Source organism: Zalophus californianus, chromosome 16 (assembly GCF_009762305.2).
Source record: "Zalophus californianus isolate mZalCal1 chromosome 16, mZalCal1.pri.v2, whole genome shotgun sequence".
In the NCBI taxonomy this organism is placed as follows: Eukaryota; Metazoa; Chordata; class Mammalia; order Carnivora; family Otariidae; genus Zalophus; species Zalophus californianus.
This window is the reverse complement of record NC_045610.1, coordinates 41,359,200-41,384,977: the sequence shown is the minus strand read 5'-3', so window position 1 is coordinate 41,384,977 and position 25,778 is coordinate 41,359,200. Positions and strand designations below refer to the sequence as shown.

The window sequence follows — 25,778 nt, the reverse complement described above, 5'->3', positions numbered from 1 at the left end:
GTTCCTGCTGCGTTAGGGCCACAGTGTAGATAAGCCCTCGGGTCACAAACAGTCTCGAGTCCATAGTCATTAGATAAAGTATAAACATGACTCAAAACTGAATCCCAGCCTCCCTCCCGAGGGAAAGAATCAATAGACCAACACACGTGCATGGCAACAGATGCACATGCATAAACACATACGCATACACTTGGGAGCTAAAGCTTCTCACTCAGGAGTACAACTTAAGCTGGGAGAGAGACGTGACCCGTCTCCAAGCCCCTTCTTGAATAATTTCCTTCAAACAGCGGTGAGGCCGGAAAGGCCCAGGCAGGAACAGCACCTGTGACAGCAGCCGGCAGAAGCGGAGCCCCTCCCGCGACAGACACAGGCCTGGCGGGCTCTCGGGCGCCTTGATCTGGAGAGCAAGCTGGTGGCTCCTGGGCGCAGGCGAGGCAGACACACACACACACACAGCGGAGGCATCCGTACGCCCAGCAACACTAAAATCACCATTAACACGCCCCCTTCACACTGAGTGTTGTTTCCAAAGAGAAGCGTGGGATTCGAACATTCATGAGAGCGAGCCTCGGGCAGAGGTGAAAAGGCCGGCAGGCGGGGAGAGGCGCGGGTCCAGACTGTCCATCGGGCGGCGTAAGAGTTCCTCCACGTGCCGGGCGACGTCCATGGTCTCATCCAGGTCAAATTCTCCATCCTGGTCGAGGACGGGGTCAGGGCTGGGAGCGAGGGAGAGAGGGAGGTCAGAGGGAGCTGAGCAGGCCGCTGGCCCCCTCCCCTCTCAGACCACAGTCTCATGGGAACAGGACTGGCTCTGGCTGGCCGCCCCCGCAAACCCCAAGCTGAAAACATCAGTCATTGGCTCGTTGAGAGATACTCAAGTTCTAGTCTCAACGCTCATTGCCATATTGAGTGGGCTCAGAGAGTTCCTCTCCCTTGTCCCCCCGTCCCTCTCCTCTGCAAGACACGGTTGGGCCAGTCAGTTTTGCCCACTGTGACACTATTCCACTCAACCATGGGCTCCATTTGCTAAGCACCTACAACGCGCTGGGCCTTAGCCACCTGTAAGGTCGGTATTTGCTCCACTTTACACAGGGAGGCTCAGCCATGTTCGGAAACCCACTCAGGGCCACCTGGCTGGCAAATGGATTCAGGATTGGAATTCCAGTCTTTGTGACTCTCAAGCCCATGGTCGTCCCAGTGCAGCCTGTGTCTCCCAGGCACCCAGACATCCAGTTGGAGCCACCCACAGCTCAGAAGAGAATTAATTCTCTGCCCTGGGAACTCCACAGAGGAGCAAGTGATACCCCGTTTCCCTCCAACTCCTAAGAGCAACCGTCCCATCTGTAGCTCACCTGAGCTAAATGGTTACCTGTACTCTCTCAGTCCTGCCCCCAATCCCGTGTGGTAGGTATTCTTGCCTCCATTTTACAGATGTGGAAACTGAACATCTGGGAGGCTCAATAATTTTCCCAAGGTCACGCAGCTGGTCAGCACCAGAACAAGGACCCTGCTATATGTAGCTTATGTTCTATGCTTTTTACTGGCTGATCTCCCTCGCTGCACCTGGGCACATGCTGGAGCCCGGCCTGGGTGGTCTCAGACCTACAGGAGCTCTGGGTCCCTTTGCCCACCAGCCCTCCCGGGGCCCAGCCTGAGGCCAGGTGCCCACTTCCTTCCCGCGGAGCCCCATGAGAACACAACCTACTTCTGGGGATACATGTTATAATGAGCCTGGGGGCACACGGCTGGGGAAGGGGCCTGGTCCATGTAGGTGGCGCTGGCCCCGGCAGAGTCTGCAGACGCACTCACAAACCTGCAGGAGAAACACAGCAGAGCCTCAGTGGCCTCCGGGCAGCAGCTGACTTGGGGGGGGGGGGAGCATTTTTACACCTTTTTGGGGTATGGAAGGACAAAGTGCCCACTGGGCCTGGGACTCCAGCTCCCTGGGTCCTGGTCCCATTGAGACTAAGCCCAGTTCCCTCTCCAGGGCTGAGCCAGGCTTCGGGGGGAAGGGCGGGCTGGGCCACGCAGGGCCTGTGAGTGGGAGGAGCAGCGGTGAGGGGTGAGGGGTGAGGGGGACCGGGGGAAGAGAAAGGAGGCAGCAGGAGGCCAGAGCTGGACCCTGGGTACTTACTCAGGGACCACTTGCTTGATCTGTGGCTTCACGTATCCGTCCACTGCTTTAGCTGCCGAGAGGGGAGCGTGATGAGAACCTGCCTCTGGGAGCTCCCAGGCAGTGGAAGCCCATGGCATGCAGTCTGCCTCCTACCCACATCACTGTGGGGCCTCAGCGGGGATGAGATTTCCCACAGATTCCTATAAACACTTGCCGATGGACCCCTCGAGGGCCACCCAGACCCCTGGCTCCAATCTCATCCTTTCTCCTGCTTCCGTTTCTGGCCCTCTGCTCTCCCTCTCCTCACCCCACTCTGCCGAGGAAGCAGAACCAATGCCTAGCAGCAAACCCAACAGTGGACTAGGGACAAGTTGAAGAGGAAAAACCTGTCCATTTTGCTTCCCACGTTCAACTCGGGGGCAGGTTTGAGGGTGGAAGCCGTGAGAGCAGCTGATTAAGATGGGAGTCGTGCATTATGTGTGGGTATGATTATCCTGGCTCGCACTGCCTCCTGACTTCCTCCAAGGGCACAGAAGTGAGAATCCACCCAGCTTTGCACTTTGCAGAGAAGCTGGGTCAGAGGGTTTGTTTTCCCTCTCAGCTGCGAGACCTGAAATCCCCTCCCCGTGCTCCACACCAAGCCACCGACCAAGCCCACGGCGGGGAAATGGCCCCTGGGCTCTTCCTGGGGAGTCCCAGCTGCCTCGCCCCAAGAGCTTTGTCCACAGGCTGCGGAAGGGCCCAGGACGCACCGAGCACAGGGGTGTAGTACTTGGAGAAGACCTCATCCTTGGGCCGGTCGGGAAATACGTAGATGAGATAGCTCAGGTCCCCCAGCCGGTCAGCCAGTGACCGGATGGAGAAGTCCCGTGTGGTGAACGGCTTCAGGTTCCACAGGTTGCGGTCGGCTGTGAAAAGGACAAGCTCATTCCCACCACCCACCACCCTCAGGAGGAGGGTCAGGGTCATGGGGTTTGAGATCCAGCTTGTAGAAACATCTGGGTTTTGACTAGCCTGCTCTGCAACCCTCCACCTTGTCTTGCACTCCTTGGCACAGGGCAAGCAACTGACCATGGGAACACTTACCCAGCGAACCAAGCAAGAAGATGCCAGCAAGGCTAAGTGAGGGCAGAGAAGGGAGAACTCAGAACCGCTGAAGAACTCCCCCAGCAGCTCTGGAGGCTATGGGGCCAGTGACCATAAGTTCTCCACGACGGTAAATGGTAGAAAGGGAATGTATTTCTGAGCAACACTCTTTCCCTACTTTGAGTTCAGTTTCAATCTTTCCCCTGGGGAAAGCTTCTAAGGATGCAGACCTGATAGGGAATGGGGAGCAAGGAAATGGGAGCTGGGGCACTCACGAGAGTCAAACTTCCAGGCAATGGTGATGCCCCCGATTTCGGAGTCGCTAAAGCGCAATAAAAAGGTCCCATCGGGCTTGTTGATGAGCAGGTCATGGGCCTGTTGCTTGTTCACAAAACCTAGGATGGCCCTGGGTGCATGGAGCATACAGCGTCACTACCAGGCCAGCATCTTCTGTACCCGGAGCCCATGGCCTCCCAGCCCCCGGGGCCCCCCGCATTCCTCACCCGTCATTCCAGTGGGGCTTGTGATGCTTCTTCAGCACCTCCATGACCCCATCGAACCACTGCCAGAAGGTGTAGTTCCAGCCCAGCAAGTTCTCCTGAGAGCCCCCAGGAAACCCCAAGTCAGGGTTTGTGGTCCGTCATCACAGGTGGCCCAGGAAGCAGTCCATGCCCTCTTGTCCTCACGCACACCTCTCCCAATTCCTCGCCCTACTCGCCCCGCACTCCAGCGGTCCATACACGGACACAGCCCCCAACCCATACACAGCCTCAGGACGAGACACTAAACCCGCCTCTTGCCTCTCAGACACAGGGGTGGAGGTAGGAGGTGCCCAGAATTGTCTGAGCTGGACAAGACCTCCAAAATCGTTTCTGCCCCGATGGGCAGATGGGGAAACTGAGGCAGAGAAGGGAAGGGCCTGGCCACTTAGTTAACAGATCTAGGACAGGGACTCAAGGATCGGCACTCCCAGCCCCGGGTTCCTTCCACTGTCCTGCTTTGGCTCTCAGAGCTACGTGCACTTTCCTGCTGCCCCTGCCTCCATTCCCTGGGGTATTAGCCCCCGTCCCTCCTGGATGTGGGAGAGGGCAGGGCGGGGTGGACGGGGCAGTGCTGACCGAAGCCAGTAACCCGTCTGTGAGGTGGGGAAAGCCGGGCAGGGCACAGGTGGCCCTGGGGCAGGCAGCTGGTGGCGGGTCCCTCACCCTGTTGAACTGGGACCAGGACACGGACATGCCATTATAGTCTTCAAGGTGGCCACTGCTGTTGTTGAACAGCTTCTGAGCCAGGAACACGAGGTTCTCCTTGGTCAGGCCCCGGTTGCTCTGCACTTCGGCCTTGAATTTCATGTTGAGCGCCTCACACAGCTGCGGCCACAGCACTTTGTCGGGCACGGCGAAGGGCACCCTGCCCTGAGACGGAGAGAAGAGAAAGCAGACTGACGGAGTAGGAAATATTTACACACACACACACACACACACACACACACACACACACACACACACACAGATACCAAGAGACAGAGGCGGCTAAGAAAGATCCAGAAAAGGAGACACAAACACAAGAGAAAAAAGGGCAGGGCAGGAGGGCGCCTGGGTGGCTCAGTCGTTAGGCGTCTGCCTTCGGCTCAGGTCGTGATCCCAGGGTCCTGGGCTCAGCTCCCCTGCTCAGTGGGGGGGCCTGATCATCCTGCTTATCCACCCCCCCCACGTGCTTTCTCTGCACGTGCTCTCTCAAATAAATAAACAAAATCTTAAAAAAAGAAAGAAAAGAAAAGAAAAGAAAAGAAAAGAAAAGAAAGAAAGAAAGAAAGAAAGAAGGAAAGAAAGAAAGAAAGAAAGAAAGAAAGAAGAAAGAAAGAAAGAAAGAAAGAAAGAAAGAAAGAAAGAAAGAAAGAAAGAAAGAAAGAAAGAAAGAAAGAAAGAAAGAAAGAAAGAAAGAGAGAAAGAAAGAAAGGCAGAGTGGCAGGGGCAGAGGGGTGGGTATACGGCGATAAGAGACCCAGACCAGGAGTCTGGGATAGAGATCAGGGACCCAAACCATGAGTGGAAGGAAGATCAGAGACCAGGGCCCAACGGCTACGCTCACAGATCTAGGAAATCCCCTTCCGGAGACGGGAACCCAGACGGAGGCTGAGGACATGCCCCAGGCAGCACGCTCCCGTGAGCTGTCCCTTACCTCACCTCGGCTCCGGTGTGCCCTGGGGTTGGCGGGGGACCACCCAGCAGGGCCCCAGGGGGTTGGGGCTGACTCACAGAGACTCCTGGGGCATCGGGGGGTGAGATGGGGGTCCCCCGAGGACTTACCGGCTCAGCAAAGGCATTGTCCCACAGCACGGTGGCGGTCGCATTGTGGTCCTGGCTGCCGTGAACGATGACAACCACGGGAAGGGACAGGGTCTACGGGAGTCAAAGGAATGAGTGTAGAAGGCACACGACCGCCATCTCACCCTCACTTAGCCCTCATTCCTCACCCACGATCCCACCCACAAAACCTCCCAATCAAACCAAAGCAAAATTCAACAACAACAACAAAAACCCCCCACAGCCTCGTTCTTCTCGGCCCATTACCTAAGTTCACTGTGGCTGGTGCGAGATTGTAACCTAGCAAGCAGGCACCAGCAGAGTGAAAGCAGGGTTTCAGGTAGCCCCCTGGGCTAAATGGGCCATGACCGTGTGAGGATTCAGAGCTCTCTGGCTTTCCCAAACCAGTCAGGTGGCCTCGGGTAGGTCTTCACCTGTCTGGGTGACCTGTGGGGGATGGGAGAGTGAGGCCTCACCTTCACCTGGAACACAAGCTCATTGCTGCCAACACTGAACTGAGACTCAAACAGGACCGTGAACTTCTCCTCCGTCACGGATTCAGCGCCCCTCCGGTCAGCACGCTTAATCCTCTTTAGCGACTGTGGGGCCGGGGGGGGGGGGGGGCGTGCGGAGGGGGATGAGGAGAAAGCAGCTGGTTACAGGGACTCGGCCTGGGCAGACGATCCCCCCCGACCCCAGGGGTCAGGCCCTGGGCTCACCATGTTCCGGAAGTGAGCGCTGAGGGTGCCGGTGGCCTGGTGATACTCCATCACACAGCAGTTGTTCAGGATCTCGCCACTGCACTCGCTGGGAAGGAGAGAGGAGCCCCATCGCCATGCGGGCCCCAGGAGGATGGCTCTGTGCACACCCTGGGCCAGGTGTTCATGCCGGAAAGCCCAGCCAGCAGCCCCTGCCCCTGCCCCTAAGAGTGTTCCCCTCTGGGCGCTGGGGTGGCTAAGTCGGTTAAGTGGCCAACTCTTGCTTTTGGCTCAGGTCATGATCCCAGGGTCCCGGGATCAAGCCCCGAGTTGGGCTCCCTGCTCAGTGTGGAATCTGCTGTCCCTCTCCCTCTGCTCCTCCCTCTGCCCCTCTCCCCTGCTCAAACTCTCTCCCTCCAAAAAAAAAAAAAAAAAAGAGCGTTCCTCTCTGTGTCTCAAGCCTAAAGGGTAGAGCAAAGTTTTTTTTTAAAAAACTTTAAATAAAAAAATTTTAAGATTTTTTTATTTTTATTTATTTGACGAGAGAGAGACAGCGAGAGAGGGAACACAAGCAGGGGGAGTGGGAGAGGGAGAAGCAGGCTTCCCGCCGAGCAGGGCGCCTGATGCGGGGCTCGATCCCAGGACCCTGGGATCACGACCCAAGCCAAAGGCAGATGGCTAATGACTGAGCCACCCAGGCGCCCCTGGGTAGAGCAAATTCTTCAAGGGTGGGCTCTGGGTCTCTATTATTAAATTGTCATTAAATTATCTATCGTTGGGGCACCTGGGTGGCTCAGTTGGTTAAGCGACTGCCTTCAGCTCAGGTCATGATCTCAGGGTCCTGGGATCGAGCCCCGCATCGGGCTCCCTGCTCAGCGGGAAGCCTGCTTCTCCCTCTGACCCTCCCCCTGCTTGTGTTCCCTCTCTCGCTGTCTCTCTCTCTCTGTCAATTAAATAAATAAATAAAATCTTTAAAAAAAAAATTAAAAAAAATTATCTATCGTTAAAAATTCCTTCAGCATTGAGATTGATGTGGGGGCCCCCAGGGCCCCCTGGCAGCTTCTAGTGCAGTTAAAATAAAAACCATGACCACAGCCTACAAGGACCCCATGGTCAAACCCTGCCCGGCTCCCTGGCCTCCATGGGCTCCTCTCCCCTCACCCAGAACAAGTGAGTCATGCTGCCTTGTCTGTTTGCTGAACACGCAAACTCGGTGCAACCTCAGGACTTTGGCACCTGCTCCTCCTGTTGCCCCAAACACCCTTGACCTTCTTGTTTAGGTCTCAACTCAAGCATCTCCTCAGAAAGGCCTTCTGCAGTCACTCATGTGGTGAGGCAACATCTATCCGGATGCCATGATATCACTGTTTCATCTTCTCTCTAGAGTCTTTCACTTGTTGACATTGCTGGATCACTACAAGCACGTAACCGACTCCCTCCGCAGCCCAAACGTAAGCTCTAAGAGCACGAGCACCTCTTTGGCTTCTTTATCATCCTATCCTCAGATCCCAAGGTAGGCTCTCAATACACATGACCCAGTCTCCCACTTCACTCATTCACTCCCTCATTCATTCACTCACTGCATCCTCGGTGGCTGGCCTGCTCTGATCCCTGGATCCCACCCCGGGTTCTCCAGCCACATACGCCTTCTCTGCGCTCTCCTTTTGGAAAAGGCCCATGTTCTCTCTGTCTGAAGGTCTCCCTCCCCTCTCTCCCCACACCTTCGCACGAGCTACTCCCACTCAGCCTGCATCCTGACACTGTCGTTCTGCCCCCCCGCCACCATGACCCACTTCCACAGTGCCCTCGGTCTCCCCTGGCGCACACTACATTTCTCCCGACTGCTGCTGGCTCTGCTGGGCTGGGCGAACACAGAGCCAAGGACTGTGTGGATCGCAGCTCTTCCCAGTCCTCATGATGCACAGGCACTCGAACAAGCCAGCTGTGCAACCCATGTTGACCGACTATGGGTCAAGAGGAACAACGTGTACACCAGGACAGACAGAATGAACTGGAGAGACACTGCACCACGGCTGCAGGGAGTGAGGCTGAGCTGCCCCCATCACCCAGGACCCTAGTTAAAGAAGAGACAGGACGTCCCAGTCCAGAACGTAGGGAGGGGAAAGGCAGGGACAGGGGCCCACGTACTTGCGGGTGTTCTCATTCTTGAGCAGCGACTTGGCCTGCTGCTCGCTGATGATGGTGGCCTTCACCTGGGGGGGGTTCATGTGCACGTTCAGCTTCCCACCCACCAGCAGGCGCACCGTCGCTGCAAACTTGGTCTGGGTCTTCAGGACCTGAGGGGGCTGCTTCTCAATGATGAAGGTGCTGCGGGGACACAAGTGACCAGACCACACATGGCGCCGGCTCAGGCCTCCCCTCCCACGTGGGGAGGCCACCGGGGCTCAGGAGGCAAAGGAAGGGCGCACGGCACAGCTCCTGTGCCCAGGGAGGCCCCCGAGAGTCAGAGGAGGTGGTGGGAGGGGAGGCAGTGACATGACTGGACAGGCTGTGGGGGGACAAGGGCAGTCCGCGGAGCGCCCACAACACGCACTGGGCAAGGTCAACACCAAGCAGCCGTTGCCACTGAGGACAGAGGGGGATGGGGGCCCGAGACAAAGGAGACAAGGACTCCAACGAGAGCCCCCACCCCCGCCCGCGGCAACCCCGGTGGGCAAAGCACCCCTGCCTCCCCCGTGCAACCACCCGGGGGCCGGGCGTGGCCGGAGGCAGCAGTCACCTGGTCACCAGGGCTGAGATGATGTCTGTGATGGTGGCATTGACCTCAGCCAGCATCTCTTCCACTGGGCCGGGGATGGGCAGCTGCTGACAGAGGTGCTCAGCCCTGCGGATCTGCTGCCGGTTCTGCCAGATGATCTCGGCCAACTTCTCACACCTGCACGGGAGGCCCAGGCCACCGGGAGGACAACGGCGTCACCCCGTCCCCCAGGCTCGAGGCCGAGGGGCTCCAGTCTGGGGAGAACGCCCCAAGACCCAGCTCCACCCTCACCCTGGAAGGCTCTGCACCTGAGCCGCCGCTCCTGCCCACGGAGCAGAGCAGAGCACCCCGCCTGGCAGGAACACGGGAGCGCGGGGCAGCACCCCGACCCGGCTCCACTCCGCCTGAGGGTCACTCTGCACACCCAGCCCTGCCCCCCTCCCCAGCACAGGGACTCCCTTCCTGGGCAGGTGGCACACGATGGGGGCCCCCAGGTCAGCCTCAGGAGCCAGAAGCCCCGGTGAAGAAAGCCTCGCTACGGGCCAGCGCGAGCCAGCTGCTCGGGGAAACGTGGGCGGCGGCAGGAGCAGCTGGTGGTGGCGCTCCTGCCCCCGCAGGCCGCCCCCCATACACCATTACCAGGACTGCAGCACGTCCAGGCTGCCCTCGGGGGGCCCTCCGTTCCCGGCCAGCTGCTGCCGCCGCTTCCACTGGATCAGCTCGTCGTCCAGAATGATGGTCTGCTGCTTCCGCAGCAGCTGCAGGGTCTTCTGGTGCTTCTCGGCCAGCTCCTGAAGGCAGGCGGGGAGAGCAGGCCCTTCTGGGCTCCCAGAGAACAGCCCTCACTCGGGAGGCAGGGCTGGGGACCAGGCCCCGGGCACAGGCCCTCCCCTCTCCCAAACCTGCACTGCCTCACGTGCCCCCCACAGGAAAGAGGGATCTGGCCTCCAGCTCTCCTGGGGCCCGCTCTCTCCCTGGCCCTAGCCCTCTCTCGGGCACCCCGGACGGCTCAGGATGTGGGCCTCCGAGCGTGGGAGGGGAGGACGCAGATGCCCCTTACCACGCGGTACTGCTGCAGTGTCTGGGCCTCGCGCTGCAGCCAGGCCTCCAGGGACACCTGCTTCTGCTGCAGGGCCGTCTCCCGGCTCAGCCGCTCCTGGGGACTCAGCTGGGCCAGCCCGCCAAACTGAGCTAGAGGGGGGGACGGGACACCCGTGATCATCATCCCCCAGCTCCCTGCAGGAAGCCCAGTGGAACACACACACCTCTTTGGGAGGCAAGACCCTCAAGGGGCTGCCCAACACCTGACCAACGGCAACTTGGGGTTCTAGCAGCCAAGGGTGCCAGACGTGAGCGGGCTCTGGCCCTGGCCTCTCGACTTTGATCTCCCCTTCAGGGAGTGTGCAGACGGAAGCCTGAGGGCACAGCTGAGGAGGATGCTGCCCCGAGGCCTCCCCTCCCACCTTAGTCCGCACAGCTGCCCGCCCAGACCTCCCCACGCCACACGGGGGTCCAGCGCGGAGCCTCGCTGCCTGGTTCCGTGTGGGCCCTCACCGTTTACTAACTGGGGGAACTCGGGCAAATCATTTCACTCTTCGGGGCCTCAGTCTGCCCATGTGCAGAAGGGGAGAATCTCGGCCCCTGCCTCAGTGGGTCGCTGAGGAGTAAGGAAGTGATGATCCACAAAGGGCTCAAGGAACCTCCCGGCACGCGGGCGCTCTAGGTGAGAGTTAGTCCTTCCTGGGGAGTGGCTTCCGGGGCGGGTTAAAGGGTGACAGAGACCAGCAGCTGCTCAGTCCCACCCCACATGGCAGGGCCTCCTCAGGGGAGCCCCCGCCCCGCAGGCTCTGTCCCGCCCCCGGAGCCCAGCAGCCTCTTCTCTGCAACAAGGGGTTTCTCTAGGTGCTGGCGGGGGCCTAACGTGTTGGTTTGTCCAGGTCGGGTGACCGTGAGCTCGGCTGACCGACCGGAAGGAGACAGAGAGGCACAGACAAGGGACAGACAGGGACAGACAGGGACAGACGGAGAAGGCGGGGGAGAGGGAGGCAGCTTCTCGCCACACTCGCGCTGGGACTCTCATCCATGGCAGGAATAGGGAGTCAGGGAGGCCTCCTTACCCTTCTACAAAAAATCTATTATGAAATACTCAGACCCAGGGAAGGTAGAGTGATGCAAGGAACGCCTGTGTTATCAGTAACCCAGCTTAAGAAGCCACAGTGAAGGCCACCCGTACATCCTTCCCTGCTTGCAAACCCATCCCTGCCTCCAAAGGTAACCGCTGTCCTCCGTGCTGGGATTAGGACGGCCTGCCCATCACCTTGCTGAGCATCCCAGTGTCCTCACCTGGGCTCAGACAAGGAGATGTGAGCATCAGCCTGTCGTGGTCGAGGGCCATGTCACACCGACCGAGGCCCTGCCTCATGGACACACAAGCTGGGACAGACTAAAGCAACTCCTGACAGCCAGGGCAAGCCCAGCACTAGAAGAGAACTGGAAATACAAGGTTCTGATCTCACGGCCGGGGACTGAGAGAGAAGACTACCGTCCAGCCGTGGCACACAGCAGAGTAGTCCTGAGGCCACCTCAGAAATCCTGCCACCCACAGGGGGGTGCCGGTGATCCCTCCACCTGGGCCCAACCTCCCTATGTGAGTGACCCACTTAGGTCTCTCCTGCCACTTTGCAGAAGCTTCTGGGAGGGAGGTCAGGAGGTGTGGGGCAATTCTCTGCTCCATGGAGGGGGCTGAGCCTTCTCTTGCACAAACAGAACAATAGTCTGTGTTTCCGATGAGTGAACTTGATAAGTGAGGCTGAACTGACGTTGCATGATGGGTATAAACCCAAAGCAGAATCTAACCCAAACCCAAAAATCGGAAACAGAAAACCCAAGAATAGGACTGGAAGTACTATCGGCCATCAAAGGCTTGGGGCAGAACCGACAGCCCGGAGGAGAGCGTGCGACTTCTGCTCAGGTCCTGATCTCTGGGTCCTGGGATCGAGCCTCGGGTCAGGCTCTGTGCTCAGTGGGGAGTCTGCTTTTCCCTCTCCCTCTGCTCCTCCCCTGCCTCATTCTCTCTCGCTCTCAAATAAATAAAATGTTAAAAAAAAAAAAAAAAAAGAACTAACAGCCTAAATTCTCCTGTTCCCTAATCTAGGAAGAGGGCCACCCTTTCTCTGGGGTCAGTCCAAGATGGATTCAGAGGAAGACATGCTAGAATCATCCCACCAACATTTACTCAGCACCTACTATGATTCTGGCAATGTGTTGAGGAATTCACATATGGGACACACCCACACGGCAGGGTGAGGAGAGCTTCAGTAGTTAAATTAAAACAGCATAGGGGCACCTGGGTGGTTCAGCCAATTAAGCGTTGGACTCTTGATTTCTGCTCAGGTCATGATCTCAGCGTCCTGAGATGGAGCCCTGCATGGGGCTCTGCACTCAGCGGGGAGTCTGCTTCTCTCATTTTCCTTCTCTCTCTGCCCCAACCCCCGCATGCTCTCTCTTTCTCTCAAATAAATAACTAAATAAATCTTTAAAAGAAATAAAACAGCATAACAGCATTCTAAAAAAAAAATTTAAATAGGTTTTAAAAAGGGAGGAAAATGACTAAAAATTTAGGGAGAAAACAGAAAATAAACATTAAAATGTAGATCTCAATGCAACTGTATTAAATAGTACGTTAAATATTAGTGGACTAAACACCTCAATTAAAAGCAGAGATCGTCAGGGGCACCTAGGTGGCTCAGTTGGTTGGGCGAATGCCTTCGGCTCGGGTCATGATCCTGGAGTCCCAGGATCGAGTCCTGCATCGGGCTCCCTGCTCAGCGGGGAGTCTGCTTCTCCCTCTGACCTTCCCCCCTCTCGTGCTCTCTCACTCTCCCTCTCTCTCAAATAAATAAATAAAATCTTAAAAAGAAAATGCAGAGATTGTCAGAATACTCATAAAAGCAAGACTCAACAATATGGTATCTACCTTTTAAATTTTAAAAAACATGTTATCAAGATATACTATGGCTTATATAGAATAAGAAGGCTGTAGTGGACTTCAAGACAAAAAGTATTACCAGAGATCAAGAAGGGCATTTCATAGTTATTAAGGTATCAATCAATCAGCAAGACATAATAATCATAAACTTATATGCATCTAATAACAAAGCTTCAAAACACACAAAGAAAATATTTACAAAAATAATTGGAGAAGCAGACATTTCCACAATAGGAGATTTTGATCCTCCTTTTTCAGCACCTGATAGAACAATCAGGCGGCCAAAAAAAAAAAAAAAAAATCAGTGAAGACAGAAACCATAGTGGTTCTCAACATGTGGACCAGGGATCCCTAGAAGGTTCCCAAGAACTTTACTAGGAGCCTACAAAGCCAAAACTGTTTTTATAAGGTCAGAAGACCTTACTTGCCTTTTTCTCTTTCGATCTCTTAAAGGAATACAGTGATATTTTCTAAAGGTTGCAAGATATGTGATATTATAATAGATTGAAAGCAAGACCCAGCTATCTCCTATTAAGCTTCACATTAAAGAGATGTGTAAAAATCTAAAGCAATGCTTCTTGCTAAGTTTTGTTTTGGAAAATACAGATGTTGGTTTTTTGGTTTGGGGGACTTTTTGAGTAAAACTCTTATGTTAACATTATTTAACTTAAAATTGCTACTTTTAAATGAAAAATTGTGAGACATATATTCTTTTAAAGTCCACAAGATACATTCACCAAGACAGAGCATACACTGGGCCATAAAATATGTCTCAACAAATTTAAAAGAATTGAGATGGGGCACCTGGGTGGCTCAGTTGGTTAAACCACTGCCTTTGGCTCAATCCTGGAGCCCCAGGATTGAGTCCCACATCGGGCTCCCTGCTCAGCAGGGAGTCTGCTTCTCCCTCTGACCTTCTCCCCTCTCATGCGCTCTCTCTCAAATAAATAAGTAAAATCTTAAAAAAAAAAAAAAAGAAAGAAAGAAAGAAAGAATTGAGATCATACAGAGTATGTTCTCTGACAATAGTGGAATTCAATAATAAAATGCAAATGAAATCAATAATGATATGACATATGGGGAAAAAAACCCAAATATTTGGAAATTAAACAATATACTTCTAAATAATGTATGGGCCAAATAATTATTCAGAAAAGAAAATATTTCAAACTGAATAATAATGAATATACAGCATAGCTAAAATCATGAAATGCAGCCAAAGGATTGCTTAGAAGGAAATTTAAAGCTCTGAATATATGTATCAGAATAGAAGAAAGGTCTAAAGTCAACGACGTATGGTTTTACCTTAAGAAGCCAGAGAAAGAAGAGCACAAGAAAAGGCAGCTTGACACTTCCTATTCTCACGAGGATGGGATAGAACAGCTCTGGGGTCAGTCTGGAGTTGGGGGAAGATGGACCATGTCTCAAGACTCCTCAAATTGTATCAGGAGTTGATTTGTTCTGAGTTAAATTTTCTTTCCCCACACACTTATCATGACAGCCACTGGCAAACTACGGACCTAGGAGACAGGAGAATTTTCCACTGTAACCTCCTCTTCCCAGTTCCATCTCCTATCAGGGAGGCTCAAGAAGGGGCACTTCTGGAGTTCCACCTCTCCCCAGCCTGGTTCAACCAGGAGACTCCCAACCTAAGTCCTCCCTCTAAATGGGGAACACTTTGTCCGTATTCATTCAGTCATCGAGATACTCACTGAATCCCTACAATCAGGGAGAGAATATTGTTTAGTAAAGTACTGGGATTTTATGACATATCTCTAACTGAGATCTGGTTCCGCAACTTATAAGCAATCCAGGCCACATTACTTGCTCTCCTGGAACCTCAGTTGTACCATCTACAAAATAGGGATAATAACAGCTACCTACTTCCCGGGGCTGCCGTAAAGTTTGGATTGAAAAACGCATGCAAAGGGCTGAACCTGGAGCCGGACCCATAGCAGGGGCTCAATAACAGGGAACCATTACTTCTCCAAAGCTTTGGGTAAGGCTCTGTGGAGACAGACACGGACAGAGTCCCAGCCTTGCAGGAGCACACAGAGGGGTCCTCACTCTTGCCCTCATGACACACACTGCCCCAGCCGCGCGGGCCTCACCCTGGATCCTCAGGCTCTCCTGATATTGGATGATGAAGTACTCTTGAGTCTGCTGAAGCTTCTTCAGTTCGTTCTCTGTGTCCTGTGTGACCAGTCGCAGCTCCTCAAACGTCTGGTTGATCTGGAGGTGTTTCTGGGACATGGCGTCAACCAGGATCCCAGCGGGAGAACTCCCCTAGGGACATATCAGGGGGAGAGTGCAGGCAGCAGTGAGCTGAGCAGTGAGGATGGAAGGCAACCTCAGGCTTCGGGGAACGCTAATACCACAGACCCCAAACTCCAAATCTAGAGTAAGATGGGTAACTTGAGTCGGAAGGATAGTCATTTACCAGAATTGGTGTGGAGTTGGAAAGAAGGAGGGGAAACAGGTGAACTGGAGGATTAGGACAACTTCATAAAGCACAGTAGAAGCTTCTGTTGTAGCTCTGGCCTCCACCTGAGTCGCCCAAACAGGGTCCACCTAAGCTCTCTCTGGAGAGACTAGAACTCAACACATGCAGGAGTGACCTGGATTTGCCTACTAAAGATGATGACCCCTTCATTCCACATTCGTTCACCGATCCAATGCCATGGACCATGTGAGGTGCTGGGGACACAGTGTGGAAGAAGGCTGTGTGAACACACATCATCCGTGGCCTCACTCAAGACCTTCTCGTAACTGAGGGAAGTTACAGGGGAGGTATAGAAAGGGCATTTAGGTGACCTGGCCTGACCTGTTCCTTCAACATCTGGCTGAGAGGAGACCAAACCTTCAGGGCCTGTCCTGTAAACTCTTCTCAGAATAAAATCCAAACTCTTTCCCACAGCTTCCAGTGCCCTAGCTGAGAGCTTCTGCCTACCTCCACCCCCCCCAGCACCACTGCTGCCCAAGCACACCAGGTACTTTCTGTTCCTTGAATACACAAACATGTTCCTGCCTTAGGGCCTTTGCACTTGTTGTTCCTTCACTCTGGAACATTCTGGCACCAAATCTTCCTAAGGCTGGCATTTCAGCTGGCACCTTTTCAGAGTGACTTTCTCTGATGGGCCGATTTCGAATAGCACCACCCTTATCTGAAAGTGTCTTGTTCTGTTTTTATTTCTCTCTTGTCTGCCTCCACGCACTAGGATATAAGCTCCCAAGTGCTAGAACCTTGTCTGTCTTGCATGCCGCAGAATCCCCAAGGGGTAGCACATCATAGGTTTTCAAGAGCAGCTTGATGGTTGGGAGAAGGAACGATTTCCCCCGTCCAAGACAACACCTATGCCCTAGACAGGTGTTTCTTAATTGGAGCTGAACTCATTTGTATATTTACAGATAGTTCTGTGGTGGCAACAAGTCAAGGGATACAACAGTTTTCCTGCAAGACTCTTTGTGACCTGGCTTCTGCCTCCTCTCTGGCTTTACCTATTGGGGTTCCCAAGTTGGCTCCCTTCTCCCCAATGCCACTGACTACTTGCAAGGCTTCAAATGCGTTAAGACGGTTCCTGCCTTCCTGGCCACACTCCTGTTACTTTTGCTCATCTTTCCTTCTTCTTCCCCCTTTCCCCTTGTGGTTTAGACATCCCTGTCCTCAGGACACCCCCCCCCAGGCTGCCTTAGTCTGAGTTGGGTACTTTTTCCATATATGGCCCCTTAGTACGCAGCTCACCCCTAGAGAATCTATCACTGCTTGAATTCCTTTCAGGTGGGGACCAGGCCTTTATCTGTTTCTCTAGTCCTAGCCCAGTGTCAGACACCACAGGACCTCCATAAATGTTTACTGAATGAACTGTAAAATTCCTGAAATCAGCACCCACAGCAATAAATAAATAAGCTCCAGGCACTGTTCCGTGGTCTTTACCTATGTGATGCCACTTTATGAAATTCATCTTGCTTTACTCTAGATAAAATAATGTTTGTCCCATTGTTCAAGCAGATGTTCAATGCCTTCATGATTACAGAGCTCGGGGGATGAGTCCCTTTCTGCCTCTCTGGGCCTCACCTCTCTGAGCTTGCCAGGGTGTCTCTTCTGACACAGACCTCAGCTCCATCTCTCCTCACAGACCACCAGAGAACATTTCTCATTTCAACCCTAGCACCATTTATTAAACGACAAATACTTTTTCCTGGTGGTTTGTGATGCCACGTCTAATGCGGGTTGAATTTCCAGGGGTGTGCGTGTGTGTTTAGGGTTTCCTCTTCTGTTTCATTGGTCTGTTTGTCTATTCCCGGCCCACACAGTATCTCATTTAATCCTGACACTAATTCTATAAGGTAGGTACCGTTACTAGCCCCATTTACAATTGAAAAAACAGAGGCTCAGCAAGGTTAAGTAACTTACTCAAGTCTCACAGCTAGTAAGTGATCAAGCTGGGGCCTGAGGAGAAGGTACAGGGACTGGAGCTGCCATGTGCCGTTGCTTCTCACACTTGCCCATGTCCCTTATTTCCCTGGTGCTCTCTTGTCAGCATTCATAAAACACAGTTGTGTCTGGAGGAAAGAGGTGTGTGGAAGGACTTCCCAGCTCCTCGCCGCACACCATGGGACACTCACATTGTTGGCTTCTCGCACCAGCCTCTGTTCATTGTACAGAATATGTCGGATGCAGCGGACCAGCTCCATGGGACAGCGGTCGTACGTGTTCTGAAAGAATCCCAACAGCAGTTACGATTGGCCACCCCCCACCCGCCGCTCCTATCATGCCCCCCACGGTGCCATGTGCCCCCCCCCCCCGCCCGACTTCCTTTCCTCCAGCCTCTGCCTCAGCTTTCCTCAGGAAACCTCAGGAACTGTTACCAGACACCTCTATCTCTCCTTGACTCAATTTCCCCTCCCAGATCTTCATATTTGGTTTGCAGTGCATCAGAAACCCAGTTTACAAAGTTTCCAAAGTGCTTCCAAACTACTATCTCCTTTGACTTTCAGAGCATAGATACCCTGACATCGGCAGAAACTATTATCCCCATTTCGCGGATGAGAAAACTGATGCTCAGAAAGGTTAAGTACTTGTCCAGAGGCAAACAAGTGAGCAGATGACTTGACTTGGGGCATCCAATGCCAAGGTCAAGGTACTTTCTACTGCTGCCCTGGCCTTGGGTTCCTATTTTGCCTTCCTCTTCCAGCTTTCTCCCATTCCCTCCCTCTTCTGGGATGGACTTTTTATTTCCCTGGCACCCTGCTGCTTGTATTTAAGAAGGGTTCTCTGAGAAATACAAATAAGTTCCAATAAATGCCTGACTGTGATTACCACCCACACCCCGGTCCTGGTTCCACAAAAACTTCCTCTCTCCCCATACTCTCCCTGCTACCTCCCCTACCCCCGCCCCCTTGCCCCAGTGAAGGAGAAGGCACATCTTACAACTACATCCTTCATTCAAGGCTCCTTTATCCAGCTCTTGCCTCCAGGGCAATTCTGCTCCTCTTGCACCTTTAAAAGAGTCCTAGGAGGGATGCCTGGTTGCCTCATTCCCTCATTTCTAGGAGCTTTTGGTCTTCCTTTGTCGAGCAAAGGACTCTTGACTCAGTCTACCTCCATACCTCTTGCTTGATCTGTTTAGAATGCCACTTCACCCAACCCCCCTCTGTTGGGGACAAACACACCCCACCCCTTGCTTTGTAGTGTGCTAAAAAGGAATCTGACAGGTCTGATTAGAAAGAGGGGGTGAGGGAAATTGAAGAGCAGAAAAGTTACCGATTAGCTCAGGGTCACACGGTGAGTCAGTGACCAGGCCAGGAAAAAACCTAGGGGTTCTGTTGCTGGAAAGAGAAGGCAGACACTACTTTCCTGCAGATGACCCTGCCTACACACCCACCTGGAGTTGCGTGGCATAGTGCCCCAGCTTGATCTTCAGTAAGAACCCATCTTCCCCGACTTGGTGCTCCGCCTTCTTCTGCAGCTCCTGCACCAGGCCCTCCAGGAGCTGAGTGGCCTGGGCTCTGTCCTGGGGATTGTCCAGGTCGATGGCATCCCTTGGGGCAGGGCAGGGGAGAGAAGACTACTGTGGCCTCTCCTTGGGCAAGGAGGTCAGGCACCAAGAAGGAGTGGGAAATCCCCGGCTCCAGGCTAAGGGCACTGCAGAGCCCACAAGACTTGTTCTGGGCAACTCCACAGGCATCACAGTCTAGAAACACCCCCTCTCCCCTCCCAAGGTCCCCTTTCCCTGTTCCCCTTTCCCAGGGACACCACCCCTTCTGCAGAGAGGCACAGAAAGGACTAGAATCACACCAAAACACAAAGAGAAGAGCTAAAGGTCAAAGGGCCTGTGTGGTAGGCTCCGCAGACGGCGGCTCAGGGCTGGAGGACTTACCATGGCTGGCTCTCGATCCACTGCGCCAAGTAGTGCCGAACCTCGATGGGGAAGTGCTGCCCATACAGCACCTGCATCTGGCGCAGCGCATCTCCCTGCAGCTGCTGGGCTTGGATCCAGCCCGCCATGTCCGTTCACCTAGGGCGAGCGGAGGGCTGCAGAGGAGGCTCCTAGACAGGAGAGAGGGCTGGGCCTGCCTCTGACCCTGCCATGCCCACCCATCCCTGGACCGCTATCAGGCCAGGCCCCTCCCCTCCCACAGACACGCTTTCCTGTGCGGGAAGAAAGATGGTGAGGAGGGGAAGGCCGCCCTGCCCTCCAACAAGGAACCCGCTGAGGCTTGGGGAGGGGCTCCTGAAAGTCAGGTGCCCTCCCCCTCTTCCTCTCCCCTCGCCCCACCGGGGCTTCCCCAGAGGGGGGACAGCTAGAAAACTGAAAGAGAAACTTGACTCGGAGGCCCACGGGCCCTCTGGGGAAGGCTGCAAGAACCCCCCCCCCCTCCCACACACACACACACCCACCCCGCCTCGAGCCCCGAGTCCCAATTTCTGGGCTGGGGGTCGGGTGTTATTCCAGCCCAAACTTAGGGCACCGATGGCTCCCACCTAAAGGCTCGGTCCCCGCCGGCACGTGGGTGGGGTGGTTGAGGAGGGAGGGCTGGGGAGACAGACGCTGTCTCTACGGCGGCGCCCCCCAGCCGTGCCCCCGCGGTCTCCCACTGTCTGGCCCGACAGCGCCCCCTGCTCCCCGCGGCCCCCTCCCTCCGTCCGCGTCCAGCGTCCCGCGCCCCGCGCCCGCGCCAAAGCTCCCTCTCGGTCCGGGACACCCGACCCCGCGCCCCGGCCGGCCGTCGGGCTCCGGGTCCCGGGGCGCGGGGGCCCGGGGTGGGAGTCGAGGGCCCCATCTCCGCGCGCGCCGCTCGGGACGCGCTGCCGGGCCACCCACCTGGTGGCGCGGAGCCGTCCGGCGGCGGGGCCGGCTGTCCGCCCCGCGGCTCTCGCTCCCGGCCCGCGCTCCCGGAGGCGGCGGCGGCGGCGGCGGCTGTTACTACAGGAAGGAGCAGAGAACAGCGATTTCCTCCTCGAAGGTCAGCTGCCTCCGATAGACCATACACAGCGCGCGAGCTCTCGCCAACACCCCTCCCAGCCTCTGTCGCTCCCTCCCTGCCTCCGCCCTCGGTCGCTGGCTCCCTCGCGAGTGCGCAGCGGCGGCAGCGGCCAGGCCCCTGGTGGCGAGGCTGGGCGGCGCCGCGCCTGGGGGCTGCCCCGACGGCGGGGTCCCCCGGGAGTCCCAGGCAGCCCTCGCCCGCGGGCCCCCGACCGGCGGGCAGCAGGCGTTGGAGTGGCCGGGGATGGGGGTGGGAGAGCCGGGAAGTCCCGGGCTCTGGAAATCCCAAACCAGGGCCTGTTTTCTCACCTGTAAAAAGGGAGGAGGGTAGGGTTGGACTAGCTGGAGATGCCTTCCAGCTCTGCGTTTGTCATCTTTTGAGTCTCTAGATTAAAAAAGTAAATGTAAATGTGGGGGGGGTTGGGGACACAGCTTTTGTGACCTCAGAGGCAAAGCCCTAAGGAGGGGAAAGATTGGGGATTCCAGAGAAGGCAGCTCACCACCAGGGCACCACCTCCCCTCCTTCCATTACTCCCACCACCCTGCACTTGCCTCTGCAGTGGAAACAGGAAAGAACCTTGGCAGTCTTAAGTTTCAAATCCCTCCCCAAAATTTTGCAGATAAGAAATGGAAGTCCAGAGAGGGGAAGGAGTTGCCCAGGGTCACACAGCAGGCATATGGCCTGGTCTGCAGACTATGATCCATAAATGATCCTGCCCCTCTGCTCACCCAGTCCAGTCACATCTGAGGCTGGTCCTACCTTCAGAAAGGTCCGGAGGGGCTGTCTTGAATCCTCACAAATTCACAACTGCCGGCTGGCCTTTGCAGGCCCTGTAGGGGGCTCTCAAGGAGGGGGTTGTGACCCAGGCAAGGCTCAAGGAGGGTGGGCCTGCAGAATTGAGCAAGGCTGGGCTGGAAGCCTTCCATCCCCTTTGCCCAGCTTCCCTCTCCTCTGGGCCTCCCCTCTGCCTGGCAGCTGGGATTGGCAGCACCAGGGGAGGGCCTCGCCAGGCCAGGACCACATGTCCTGGAGGGAATCATTCTCATCTACCTCCCTCCCTCAAGATGCCTTCTTGAGTCTGCCCTTTTCTCTCCATTCCCTCCCCTCATCACACTACTCCCTCACCTTCTTGCCCCTCAGTACCTCCCCCACTTTCATTCTTTTTCCTTCAGAGAACAAGCCACGTTTCCAGCTCCAGAAGCTGGGATGTCTGGGTCTCACACACATGGCTGCAGTCCCTTAGTCTCCTGGAGGAAGAAGCACACGGCCTCTCCCTCGCTTCTTCCCTCACTCTGGGCAATTCATTTGGTGAAGGAGGGCCAGACACACAGAGCTAGGAGGTCACCTGGAATGAGAGTCAAGTGTCAGAGCTGGAAAGACCTGTAGAGACGATTTTACAAATGGGACAACAGAGACTGGAGAGAGGAAGTGACTTGGCCAGGGTCACACAACCTGTTGGGGGCAGATGCAAACCCATTGCTACCCGGAGGGTTTGTGCCCTCCAGCCTCTCACTTCCAGCAGATGGGTAAGCCAGTGGTTGGGAGGAGAGTCCTTGGATTCCAAGTCCTCTGAGCCACATCTGGAAGGCAGGGGACCATCCTTGCCATGTACCCACTTCTGGGCATCTGGAGAAGGTGATATGGGGGTGCCAAGTCCAGAGTGGGAGTCCTGCCTGCCCACTGCCAGGAAGCTGCCTCTCCAGCCTGCTCCCCAGGGCCTGCAGGGGCCTGCTACTCTACCGGGCAGGTGCACCCACCAAACACCTGGCTAGATTGGGCTGGGCTGGGCTCAAAGGTGGATAGTCCTGGGTCCTAAAAAACTAGGACTAAGGTGCCAGTGAGCCAAATTGGAGGGGTTGGCCTAAATGGATGTGCCCCGATAGTTTCAGAGAGTCGCATGCTGTGCCCCCACCTTGCGTTCAGTGGCTGCAGCTGCCCCCCTGGCTAACTCTGGCTCTCTCCCCATCTGGCCTCTGTCTGTGAGGCCCTGAATCCCAGTGTCCTTCACTGCCTGTTGCCTCTTCTTGCTTTTTGATTTCCCTCCTTTTGATTCTTTCTCTCTAGGTCTCTGGTCTCTGTCTGGTTCTCTGCTTCTGTCTGGGTTTCCCTCCATTTCCTTGTACTTCTGTCCTCCCTTTGCGATGCAGTGGGGAGAAGGAGGAGCTTTGGAGCTTTCCCAGGATGGGCAAAGGCCACCCAAGGGAGTGGAGGAGGGAAGGGTGTCAAAGTTGGGTTGGGGGCAGAGGTGACTGTGGTCATGACTCCGGATAACACAACTACCCGGAAATGTCAAATTTGGGGTTTCTTTTTGCTTTCAGTCCCCTGCTTTGGTCTCTGCTATTTCCCACCACAAAGCACTCTGGTGGTTTCAGGGGCCCAGACTATAGAGGAGAAAACTGAGGCCTATAGGATGGGGTTCAGAAAGATCAGAAACTGCCTTGGGTCTGGACTGAGCTGGGGTCCCAGGCTGGCCTCTGCTAATTGCCCCTCATTCCCAATTCCAAGATACAACATTACATGGGGAGTGAGGAAGGATTATAAAAATCATATGGGAATGCATTCCCCCAAAGAAGACTGACCATAAAATATTATCAGGAATAGTAATAATCCCTAGCCCAGTTTGTGGTTAGCATACTAAAGACATAGCCCGAACTGAATCGTGGCACATTGGTATACAAACATCGTTGCACCCTTTAACTCAACTGATCCTTGCAACAACCTTGAAGGTGGGCAGAGCCACATTTGATTAGCCCAGAAAGGAGAGCCGTCCACAACCGTCTGGCCAGTAAAGTGCACAGCTGGCTCCACGATCCAAGGGGCCCAGCCCCATGCACAGGTCTCAGTATAGCCTTCCCGACGTCCCCCAACCCCAGCACGCACCCACAGGGGAAGGTGTCTCCTCTGGCTGGGCTAGCCCATAACGGTTCTGTGGTACAGAGTGTGGCCCCTCCATCTCCACGCCAGTCCGTGCCCCTGCTCCTTTGACCTGTGCATTATATGAAGGTGGGTTTGAATTTATGGAGGAAGGGAAGAATCATCTCGAGTTCCATTTCTGGCCTGCCCTTGGAAACCAGGTTAGCCCAGAAGGCTGCGCTCATGCCCCTTCCCTGGGGAGAACAGATTGAGGTCACCTTGACCTAACCATCCCCCCAACCCAGGGCGGCAGGGCGGGGGGGGGGGGGGGCGGCGGGGGTGAGGTGGTACAGAGCTGTCTTTGTTTCCTCTGCTCCAAGTACCTTCTTCAAGGAGAGTTCCCGGGGGCATGGGAGCCAGAGGGCAGAGGGGAGGCAGGATGGGGTGGAGAGCCTTCCCAAGAAAGCTGGAGGCATTCCAGGAAGTGTCTCTGTGCCCACAGAGGGAGACCTGAAGCCCTTGGGCTTAAACGCCCTGCTCTCCCTCACCTTGCCTCTGCTGGGATTATCTACCTCCTCTCCAGCCCCAGCCCCAAAGCTCTTGGAAGGGGAGCCATAGGCCCATGCTCAGCATCTACTACACCCCCAAGATCACTGTCCCTGCCTCTCCCCAGTCTCCCCATCCTGGTACCTCCCTGTGGATAGATAGGCTGCCTCCATTCTTGTCCCTGAAGACAGAGCAGAACCTAGGGAAGGGGTGTGTGTGTGCAGTGAGTAATTCTGTGTGAATTGGGGGGAGGGGAAGAAGCTGCTGGATCTTCCGTGAAGCCTGTCTGCCCTTCCTGCCTCTGTCCCTTGTCCTCTACCACTCTTCAGGGAAGTCAGTTTACAGTGAAGTTACCAAGAGAACACACGGCCATCCTGCCTCAGGCACAGTGACTCTCCTCTGTTTCTGGGAATAGGGGCGGGAGGGGCTCAGGACTGACTGGGTGGGTGGGAGGGAAAGCCTGCCTTCCTTTGTCTGGCTGCCCTAGCCACCTGCCTTGGGAGAGCCACCTATGGGACAAGGACAGGAGGGTGTGCAACTTCGGAGAACGGGGGAGGAGCCCATCCTTTGCTCTTCCTTCTCACGGCAAGGGGAGGCCCTGGAGCCTAGGGGGTGGAGAGGGGAGAGGTGGTACAGAGCTGGGCCTCCCAGGGGGACTGCTGGCTGTCCTGAGCAGCCCTGGGTCACGTCTGGCTCTCATCCCCTTCCGTGAGGACTACCAGGCCCCTCTACTCACTCATTTCTCCTCCTTCCAGACCAAAAAGAAATCTTTTGTGCCTGAGCCAGCCCAGTACCCAACCTCAGGCCCTCAGAGGGGTGCGTGGGAGAGGACTGTGCATCTCCTGGCCTGCTACCCCTACCACTCTGCCACTTTCCTTTGTTATGACCAGAGGGAGCTCCTTTCTCCCTGTCCCTGTTTCTCATTGTTCCTCCGTTCATTATGTCACTAACCCACCCACACCTTCACTGCCCGCTCCCTGGCTCCCAGCCTCCGACATTGGCTCCCCAGTGCCCAGAGCAAGTGGGGGCTATAAAGCCAAAATGAAGACTGGGCCAATGCTCCGTCCCCTCCCCGCTGGCTACTGGCCTGCTCTTCATTGGCTGCTGGGCTCCCGCCTACCCATGGGCCTTCCCTTTACTCGTTCTTCAGCCATGCAGTGCCCCCCAGTGCCCTGACCTCTCTCACTCCAAGCTTTTTTTGCCCCTTTCATTCCACCTCCCTGGAATGCCAGTCCTCCCTTGGCCACCTGGTAACATCCTGCTCATCTTTTGTGGGGTCAGGGTAGTGCAGAGAAAAATGCAAAGGCTTTGGAGTCCTCAGGACCTGGTGCAAAGCCTGGCTCTGTTGTGGGACTTTGGGCAGGTGAGTCTGCCTCTCTGGACTGAGCCACCTCCTGTGTAAAAAGGGGAACAGCAAAACCTCTCTCCTAGGATTGCTATGAAGATTCAGTCCCAGTGACTCTCACGTAATAGGTGTTCAGGGACCCTGGCCAGTAGAGCTAGGCATTTTCTCCCGTGCTGCCCTGTAGCCCTCAATCCCATACTGCGGGCCACTTCTTGTGGCTCTTTACTAGCTGCTGAAAGGCTGAATTCCACTGCCTGGTTCATAATTGAGTCTTCATAGATATTTATTGGCCTAATGAAGGTCCTTCAAACAGGACAGGGCTTCCCCATGCTCCAATACTTCAGGGGTTCCCTCACACTAGTACAGACCCCCTGTTTCCCTTTCACACATCCTGACCCACAGCACCCAGAAGGCTCTCTCCTCTGCCACCCTGGCCTCTGCCTGCTCTCGTCCTACTGACCTGATTTCCTGCCCATGGCCCCAGCAGCAGCCTCATCTTTGCCTGCTGCTGGGTTGACTTGTGAATTCTTAATCCCACTCACCAAGTCAGGAAGATACTGCCTGGGGTGACACTCTGCTCCCTCCTCTGTGTCAGTCCTGTCCTCTCTGGATAATGCAGCACCGCCCCAGGGCTCT

The 25,778-nt window shown here is 55.3% G+C and overlaps 1 protein-coding gene across 2 annotated transcripts; it reads right to left on the bottom strand.

Annotated features, from left to right (window-relative positions):
* Positions 1-404: 404 nt before the first annotated feature.
* On the bottom strand, positions 405-20,458 carry LOC113939059 (signal transducer and activator of transcription 5A). 2 transcript variants are annotated; one of them, XM_035724552.1, is made up of 19 exons: positions 20,236-20,458; positions 19,291-19,460; positions 18,796-18,952; positions 17,537-17,626; positions 15,022-15,196; positions 9,983-10,113; positions 9,562-9,713; positions 8,944-9,099; positions 8,352-8,531; positions 6,225-6,312; positions 5,982-6,104; positions 5,509-5,601; positions 4,408-4,614; positions 3,706-3,800; positions 3,478-3,608; positions 2,869-3,024; positions 2,135-2,186; positions 1,706-1,813; positions 405-716 (listed from the first exon to the last, which is right to left on the bottom strand). In XM_035724552.1, exons 2-19 carry the CDS (start codon positions 19,416-19,418, stop codon positions 554-556), a joined length of 2,385 nt encoding a protein of 794 aa, XP_035580445.1. In that variant the 5' UTR covers positions 19,419-19,460; positions 20,236-20,458; the 3' UTR covers positions 405-553. The 2 variants fall into 2 exon arrangements, with proteins under 2 accessions (XP_035580445.1, XP_035580444.1); XM_035724551.1 differs by having other exon boundaries at positions 19,291-19,428; positions 20,236-20,457.
* Between the last annotated feature and the right edge of the window lie 5,320 nt (positions 20,459-25,778).